Genomic DNA, 9,687 nt, shown 5'->3' on the forward strand with positions numbered 1-9,687 from the left:
TTATTTCTCTCGGATTTGTCACCTTGGCATGTCTCTTTCCAGGTGTATTCAAGGTTCCTTTACTAAAATTGTTGCCTCCTTTGCACGAACAACGCCCCCTCTACTGCAGGCCCTGACAAAAGTGGTTTCTGTGTATTTTACAGAGCAATATAATCCAGGGCTACAACGACTTGTCATAAACAGATGGCTTAGAGTATGACGACTCTCCAAACTGAGAAAAAGCAACTTGCAGCTGGAATACTGGAATACTGGCCATGCTAAAACAACAATGACGCCAGAACTCCTGGAAAATCAGCCCATCCTCACATTCCAGACTGGGAGTCCTCCTTTAATCAGACAGGCTGGGATTTAAAACGGAAGGGCTGCGGGTTCAGCTACTCCCCATGACCCAGTGACTTAAATGCATGAAAGGCTGCACAGGGTTGAGGCAGGAAACCAGACAGCTTTCCCTCCATGACAGCAATGGTGGGAGAAAAAGAGGCAGACAGTTCTTGTCCAGTTGGTAAGGATCAGGCAAAGGGCGATGGCTGCGGCCGAGCCCTCCGTGAGAGTTACCTGTGAGGCATCCCCATAATGACGTAATCAACACCCTTCTCACTCGACTTGTCAATGATGGTCTTGAGGGCCGGAATCAAGACCTCACAGCCTTCCAAACCGAAGCGCTTCTCAGAGGACCACTTCCGCTGAAGGAACTCCTCAAACCTGGAAGGAGAGCCCAAGAAATCTTGAAGAAAGCATTAAAAGGGACCAAATCCCAAAGTCAGACTTGCTGAAGCAACAAAAACCAGATGAGTTGCTACTGAGTCCATTCTGACTGCTAGTGGCCCCAGGTATGTCAGAGAACCTGCACCCCAGGGTTCTCAGTGGCTCCCATCTCAGAAGCAGATGGTCAGGACTTTCTCCTGAGACACCTCTAGGGGTACTAGAAGCACCCACATTTCTGTTAGCAGATGAGCCAGTTTGCACCACGCAGGGATCCTAAGCAACACAAGTCGGTAGAAAAGGACTGTCCTTCATTACCTGCATGCCACCTCCAAAGCCCACTGTCCAAAAAGGGGAGGATATCAAGGCCACATCACGGGACAATAGGCCATGCTGCAAGGATTAAGTGTTTGCGATTCCAGGACCACATTTTTCCTGGGAGGGTCCCGATTTGGGAGTTCAGCTCAGGTGTACAGCCTCCCAGAGACCAGAGGTACCTGGTGGACCGCACAAGCCTTGCCAGCAGGGTTCGTTTCTCCTCATTTGAGAACTGCATGATTCCAGGAGTCTCGAACTTCTGCCGGATCCACTGGCACTGCTCCAGGTCATTGATAAACATAAACTCCACTCCAATATGCTGACAATAAGCCATCTATTTCACAAAGAGAATCTCTAGTTAGATTTGGTTCGAACGCAAATAAAGCAGAACAGTCATTTGCCTAGAAAGCAGGAGAGGAACAGTTAAATGGCTTTCTTCTAAATACACCCAGATGCAGATGTTGCCTAAAGGAGAAACCTGGTGCCAGCAATAGGAACCTTCTCTTCAGGAATCTAGCTGCAGAATCAGGATAAGAGGTAAAGACTAGGAGGAACGCTGGGCCTCCCCCAGTGACCAAGCCAGAGAGTAGCTTCCCCTTACTTCTGGCAGAGAGAACACGAAGCACCAGCTTTGGCATCTGGACAATTCCTCAAGAAAGGCAAGCTACCCCCAGCAAAGCCAAACATTTCATCAGCTGGATTCCATCGATTCTTGGAGCCTTGTTTGTAGCGGATGCTTTCAATGCAGCTTGGACTGTTTCCTTCAGTATCACTGGTTCTTGCTCATATGCTACTTCTTGGAATGAGATTTGGTGACTCTGAATAACTTCCACCTTCTTTTGGGGCTTCCTGCATCATTCAATATCTTGTCCTTAGAATCTTCCAATTCCACAACTGGAGGTGTGATTTTTTCCCTCCAGTTCAAGATCTGCTGACTTTGTTCCCCCGTTTTTTGCTTTCTAGATCTAGGTCTTGGCACATTTTAGTATAATAGTTTACTTTTGTCTTCTCCAGCTGCCTGTTGAAATTTTTTGGTCAGTTCTTTGGCTTCAGACCAAGAGGGACCTTCGTGGGAGCCCGATGCTGACTAACTTCCGAAGACACGATATAATCTACAATGGACACACAGTGAGGCCATAAAGGTCTTGGACTACTCAAGGAGCTTCCTGGCTGGTAACCAAGCATGGGAGAGGATAGTGCATCACTCTGAGAAACGAAAGCTTCACTGTGTGACCTCTTCCAGATCTCACCTGATGGGCTTCTTTATATGCATACTTTTAGGTTGCAATCGCTCTAGAAAATATGGCACACTTTCTATGGGACATTTCAGACAATTATTAGTCCCAAAGGAACAAGGTGAACAGGGTGGTGCAGGAAGAAGAGGAGAACCCCAGGTTTGAGGCCAGCTAGTCTGAAGTGGAGGAAGTCATGCAGACTCCTGAGATTGTGGCTGGTATCCACAGATCCAGCCCTGGGTAGCTAAGAATGAGAGACAGAAGGGCTGAGTGGATAGCTGCGGTCTGATCTGTGCAGGGGAGAGAAGCTAAGATGTCCATTAGACATACTGGCTGGTGGAGTGTGATGTTAACCACCACACAACTCGCCAGAAATGGGTGAGCTTAAGTCTCCTACTTCTGGGCTGCACAACAGCAAGCCACAGCGGTCCATTTCCGTTTCATTTTTTTCATGGATGAATATACGCATATATAGAGAGTTTAACAGGGAAAAGCAGGCCAACACATTTGCATCGGCAAATTCTTCTGAACAGTGATAGTATCCCAGTTAGCACCTCCTGTCTGTGGCCCCCTTTTCTCCTTCACCTTCTCTGTCCCCCCCACCCCTCCCCTCCCCGTATCCTTCATTGTCTGTTTCTTTTGGTGTGAAAACCATTTTTTCTTAGCTTTTTTCTTTTATAACAGTGGTGTACCCTGGTGGAATAGTGGTTACAGGTTGGGCTGCTAACTTCAGCAATTCAAAACCGCAAGTCACCCTCAGAGAAAAGGAAGGAGTTTACTGCTACTGTTACAGTCTCAGAAACTCAGTGTTAGTTCTACCCTGTCCCCTACTGGTGTTTGTTTTTTTTTTAATGCTAAAAAAAAATGTGTGTGTGGTGGGTTGTTCACGCATTATGGGTTTTATGAGATTGACTAACTTTGCTGAGCATGTGTGTCTTCTGAATTTGCCCAGGTCAGGAGGTATTTGCATTTCATTATTCCTTTTCCGAGATGCATGCAATATTGCATTGCATGTATGTACCAGAGTTGTCCTTTCTACAGACAGGATTTTTGACTGTTTCCATCATTTTACCATTGTACATAGTGCTATGATAAATAGTGAGTGCATAAATCTATTTGTATTTTATTCTTTATCTCTTTGGGGCATATGCCAAGCAGAGCTCACAGGATCTAACTGCATTAAGAAGGTACCATGCTGCTTTCCAGAGTGGCTGTACAATTCTGCTATCTCACCAGCTGGGTATGAGTGTTCCTATCTTTCTACACCCTACCCGCCCCAGTACTTGTTATCGTTGTTAAATTTTGCTATCAGGGTCAGTCAGTGTGACACTCATCATTAATTTGTATTTCTTTGATAGCTAATGGACTTGAGCATTTCTTCATATGATTGTTGGGTACCAGGATGTCATCTTTAGTCAATTATCTATTCATGTTCTCTGATCATTGTCTTATTTGTATTTTTCTTTTTGAGGTGTTTAAAGATGCTGTAGGTTTTCAAGATTAGCCCTTTATCCAATACAGTAAAAAAAAAAAAAATCTGTCCTGCAATCTGTGGGTTTGCTTTTGATCAAGTCTTTTTGAAATGCATAAATGTCTTATTTTTATCTAGAAAAGATCCTAGTCCTCTCGTCTTGTGTAGTGTGGGTGTTTTTATTATATTGGTAGTGCATTTATGTCTTTAGTTTGTCCCTATTTTTTTCATTGATAGTTCTTATGGTTTTAGGGTTTATATTTTGGTGTTTAATCCATCTCGTTTCTTTTTGTACATGGTAACAGGCATGGGTCCTGTTTCATTCTTCTGCAGGTGGAGAGCCAATTTTCCCAGCACCATCTGTTGAAAACACTATGTCTTCCTCCTCATTTAATGAGAGTTCTGTAAGTGGTTGGTTATTTCTGGGTTCTCTGTTCTAATCCATTGGTCTACAAAACTAGTACCAATGCCAAGCAGTTTTATTACTGTGGCTGTGTTAGAAGGGAGAGGCCTCTAACTTTGTCTCTATTACTAGTTTTTATTTATCTTGGGTTTCTTACCATGTGAAATTGCTGAATAATTTTTCCATTTCTTTGAAGAATTGTGTTGGTATATGGATCAGAATTGTTTTAAATTTATAGTGTTTTCAGTTAATACTGACATATTCATTATATTAAGTCTTCCTGTCTATGATCATGGGGCATTCTTCCACTTATGTTAAAGTCTCTTCAGGTTTTTTATAGGCTCATAGAAGTATTTTTTAGTTTTCTCTGTATGCTTCTATTGTTTTTTTCATTAGGCTTATTCCTAAGTATTTTATCTTTTGGGTGGTTATTATAATTGGTATTGTTTTCTTAATCTCCTTTTCTGTGTCCTCTTCCTCAATATATAAAAATCCTACTGAGCTTTGTATGTTAAACTTATAGCCTTTTATGTTGCCAAATTTTTCTATTTGTTTCAGCAAATTTTAAATTGATTCTTTGGGGTTTTCTATATATTTATATGATCATACTTCCTGCAAATAGAACTTTGCTTCTTCTTTGTCAACTTGGATGTCTTTGATTTCTCTTTTTTGTCTAATAGTTCCGGTTAAGATTTCCAGCACTATAATAAATAAGATAGTAGAATGCTTTCAGTTTCTCTGTTGGTTTTGAATATATGGCCTTTATTATGCTGACGAACTGCTCTTCTATTGCTATATTATTTTTGTCAAGAAAAAAATTTGAGTTTCACTGAATGTCTTTTCTAGACAAACTGATATAATCACATAATATTCTTTTATTTATATGGTAGGTCACACTCAGTTTTTCTAATAGTGAACAATTATTGCAATATCAAGTTTAAATCCCACTTGAAAATGGTGGTTTTGTTTTTTAATGTTTTAATTCTATTACCTAAAATTTTGTTGAAAATTTTAACTCCTATATTCATAAGGTGGTGTAGTGGTTATGTACCTTCTGATTTAGTGGTTCTACTATATAGCCTAGGCTGTAGCATTCTGGAAAGAAAACCAGTGATCCCTTTGTTAACTTTTCTTGTGTAGATGAAAAACCGGATGCTCAGAAAAGGTAAGGAATTTGTCCAAGGTGAGTAAGAGCTTGAACTCAGACAGCCTAACTCTAGAGTCAACATTCCTTACCAATATACCACCGTGTCTTCTGCCTGCTTATGTTAACAAAGGCTACAAAACAAAAGAAAAACAGACAAAGTAGGAGGACAAGTGGAGAAGGAGAGAGAAAATGCAAGAGCAAACAGACCACTAATAGTCTGGAGAAACAGTATATGCCTGGAGCAAAGTATCCTTAGCTCAAGAAATATTCTTCTTCAAGGAATATTACTCTTCAAGAAATCACATAACTGAGTCCTGTTGTAGTAATTATGAGTTGGGTTCCTAACCAAAAGGTCAGTGTAAAACCACTAGTTGCTCTGCAGCTCCTTGGGAGTAAAGCCAAGGCTTTCTACTCCTATACAAAGTCCACAGGCTAAGAAGCCCTCAAGGGGAGTGCTATACCACCTACAGGGTCGCTATGAGGCAGAATCTACTCGATGGTAGCAAGTTGGTTTTGGGGGTGCATCTGAAAACAAGTCCTCCTCCCCATTCCTTTCTCTGAGTGATTGTAGAAACACGGACTTCTATCTGCAGCCTAAAAATTAGGGGGGCGGAAAGCCCCCTTTCCTTTAAGATTTCAAAAAATATAAAACAAAGAAAAGTAATTACTCTTGGTTTAATATTGCTAACACAAGTTCTTGGCAAGCATATTTCATTTTGAGAGACTGTGAAATGTATTTTCTTACCTCCAGCCGGCGAATGATTTCCCGAAGTGGCAGAGCAGATTCATTTCCCCCAATGAAGGTTGTAGTGGGCAAGTGGAAGACTTTGTCAAGGTCGGATTCATGGAGTCCATAAAACCCTGCAGGATTATTATAGGTGGGACAAGCCGGATGAGATATGTCTTTGCAAAACACAGGTCAGTCATATAACAACCTACATTCTATGGGAAATAGAAGGAACTTCCTGGAGGAAGAAATGGAGGAAAAAGTCACATCATAAAACATAACTGATGTAGGTGAAAATACACACACATACATTTTACAGTAACATTTTACAACCAGAAAGACACATTTTAGAAATAATGAAAGCTGAGAATATCCTTGGTGTCACAGGTAAACCAGAATACAATTCAAATTATGCAAGCAAATGCACAACGAGTCATAATTTACAGAGACATTTATGTCAAGGCACCAAAGACTCAAACCCATATTGGAGGTGGAAAGAGCCACAAAAGGCTTGAAGCAAATTAATCTGAAGCAAATTAATCTGAAAGCATGTGAGAATAGGGAAATAGGGAGTTAAAGCGGAGCAGGAGGGATGTCTACGAAAGAGCAATCTAGTTAGGCATTAGATGACAACAGCCTAGGACTGCCCAGCGTGACAGAAATGAGGGGGATGCAGGAGTGAAAAAGAAACACACCAAGAAACCAGTAGCAAGTGGTAAAAGTAGAACAGCTACGCCCATCATCTGGCTATTGACAGCTTTCTTCCTAAAACACCATATACTGTACCTCCTAAGTCCACCTTATAGACCGAATCAGCAAACACACATTTCACCTCCCTCCACCAAATCCAGTTACTTAACACTTACTAGAATACTGTTTCTCCTTGTCTGGAAACGCAATTCTTACGGATTTAAAGAAAAAAAGCAAAGTCCTTTCTTTGGTATTATAAACTTGTTTCATATCGTAATTCAGAGGATTATAATCCTCTCAATGTAACATCTCCCACCCAACCTCTGCCTGTGTTTCCTATCATCCCTCCTCCTTTCCTAACCCTTCTGATGTTCTACCTTGGGGAAACGCTCCTCTCTCAATTCCTAAGGCCCATTATTCTAAGGTGTGCCCACTCCAATGGTACTACTTCTCTCCTCATAGATCTGTCAATTATTTGGCTAAAATTTGAGCAACAGGGGCAGAATTCAATTTCAGATTCAAATAAGTGACCAAGGGCCATTCTTGGGGATTCCACCAGTCTCTATCTGACCAGCAAGGCTAGTTTCTTTCATGGATGAGTTTTGTTCCATATTTTTGTCTCACTCTATCTAAGAGCTTCAAATACGAGCCCTTTCAGAGCAGCTGGTAGTTATGTAATAGTTGGGTAGCGCCTTGCTCTTCTGATCTAAGGATTATTCCCGTGAGCTATTTAGCCCACTAGATTTGATTTTCATTACTCTCCCTTCCCCAGGACAGGGTAAAAACAATAGTTGTACCCCAGATAGCCACTCACCAAATTAAGGTATAGAACAATGCCTTTCTTTATATATATGTATATAACATCATTCACCATTGCCAATTTAACTCTGACATTCCTCCCAATGTCTTACCCTGCCAACATCACTTTTTGACAGTCTCTCTTATTAATACTGCCTTCCCCATCAACCAAGTTCTTGAAATCCAGTAGACACTCTCTGTATTTGAAAATTCTGTTAACTACACTAAAAACATTTTTTAAATTATTCTCAAAAGGTCAAGAATATCCCCAGATGAGAATCCTGTACTTCTTGAAATCTGAAATCTGGTAAAACCATGTATATTAGGAGTATTAAACAAAGATTGAGATTGTAGAGATCCCAAACAACTCTAATACTCTGGTCCTTACTAAATGTCCATCACTTGAATTACCCTGAATTTACCAAGGGGATTGTTTTAATGAATCTCAAAATTGATGGTCACTCCTTGAGTTCTTCAGTGACTTGAAAAATTAAATCTAGAGACCTTTTCTCAGAACATGGAAAAGATGTGTCCTTAGTCTTTCTCAACATACTAAAAGTCCTGGACAATCTATATGTATAACAACCACAAAATGACTCTGAAAGTAGAGAGAAATAGGAGTAGGGGCCATGGGACCCACGAAATTACACAGCAGTAAACTCCTTTGGTTTTCTTTTGGCCTCTTATGTCCCAAACTTGAAGCTGAAGATGCCAGCAACCTGGAACTCCAATTAATACAGGTTTTTAAAGTTCCAATAAAACATACTATTCTTAACCAAAGAACCAACAACAAGTCAGCCTAGCGAAACAGGAAACTAAGACAAGAACAGCAAAACCCTGTTCTCTCTAGGCAACGAGCCAACAAAAGATCTGCTATCAAGAAGATTTAAATAAAATGTCGTATGATGTCTTGGGGTCAATTAAAAAAATTAATCACTTATAACAGCAATAAGAACCAGTAAAATATCAGATTCAATGAGAAGAGAGAAAACCAAGTCCGGTTAGAATAATGAGCTGACAAATACCTTAAATCGGTCATCATAAAAATGTTTAAATGAATCATTAAGAACATGCTTGAAACACATGAACATAAGGTTCAGCAAAAGAAAACAGAAAAATCAAATGGAAATTTCTAAGCAAAAATGTAGTAATAAACTCATTAGATTTGTCTAATAGCAGAATGGACAGGAAAAAGAAAATCAGTGAATTTGAAGACAGAACAATAGCAACTACCAAATCTGAACAGAGAGAAAAAGAAAATGAATAAGCTCAGAGACATGTGGGACTACAACAAAAGAATTATTAGCTGGTTCAGGAATGAAGAAAGGCAGCAAGCCTAAAAAATTAATTAAAGAAAAAGAAAACTGCCCAGGTTTAGCAAGTGACTTAGCATAAAGATTCAAGGTTAGAGCACTCGAGAGATAAATCCAAGTAAATCCACACCAAAGTACATTATAAGTAAATTACTGAATACTAAAGGAAAAGTCTGGAGAGCATTGATAAAAAACACTGTACCTTTAAGAGGGTAAAACTCAAGCTCATTGTTAGTGAGTTGATTACAACTCATAATGACCCTGTAGGGCAGAGGAAAAATGCCTGTTTGGTTTTCTGAGATGGTAAATCTTTGTAAGAGCAGAAAGTCTCATCTTTCTCCTGCAGAACACCTGGTGGCTTCAGACTGCTGTTAAAAACTGGATATAAGCCTTGTCCCTAAAATAATTTTTTCCATAGCACAAAAAATATCTTTTAAAAAAGGCAATGTAAATAAAGAAACTAAGACAAGTGTACTACTGAGAAAACTTGTCTGCAGTCATCCACTGATCTTGTGTTTAAACACATTTGGTTTGGGATAAAACATGTAAGAACTAGAAGCCCAATAATATTTTTTTTGACTTACCTTCACATTTTACTATAGTAAAAAAAAATCACAATAAAATCATAATTTTAAAATGTTAAGCAACTCAGAAAACTAGAAAAAATAAGTCAAACAAAAAATAGAACAAAACAAAAATTAAAGTAACATTTCCATTAAATATAAATATTCTAAATACAAGTTTGTGCCACTTTACCTCTATAAAATATTTGTAAAATTAGAACCATTACATGGCTTGCATAGTAAAACCTTACAAAAAAAATAAAAAAATAAAACCTTATAAGAACCCAATCTGGTCACCCTTGTTGCTATTGCTGGAACTG

The 9,687-nt window shown here is 39.5% G+C and overlaps 1 protein-coding gene across 4 annotated transcripts in view; it reads right to left on the reverse strand.

Annotated features, from left to right (window-relative positions):
- Positions 1-9,687, reverse strand: part of OGDH (oxoglutarate dehydrogenase) — an 85,715-nt gene that overhangs the window by 17,883 nt on the left and 58,145 nt on the right. For all 4 annotated transcript variants that reach the window (XM_004708065.3, XM_004708066.3, XM_030884487.2 and 1 more), the window contains 3 exons: positions 6,022-6,137; positions 1,200-1,354; positions 556-702 (listed from right to left, as the gene is read on the reverse strand). In XM_004708065.3, the coding sequence (XP_004708122.1) occupies positions 556-702; positions 1,200-1,354; positions 6,022-6,137 (418 nt within the window). The remainder of the gene's footprint in view (positions 1-555; positions 703-1,199; positions 1,355-6,021; positions 6,138-9,687) is intronic.

Source organism: Echinops telfairi, unplaced genomic scaffold (assembly GCF_000313985.2).
Source record: "Echinops telfairi isolate 266 unplaced genomic scaffold, ASM31398v2 ScPeMD7_7;HRSCAF=31, whole genome shotgun sequence".
NCBI classification, from domain to species: domain Eukaryota; kingdom Metazoa; phylum Chordata; class Mammalia; order Afrosoricida; family Tenrecidae; genus Echinops; species Echinops telfairi.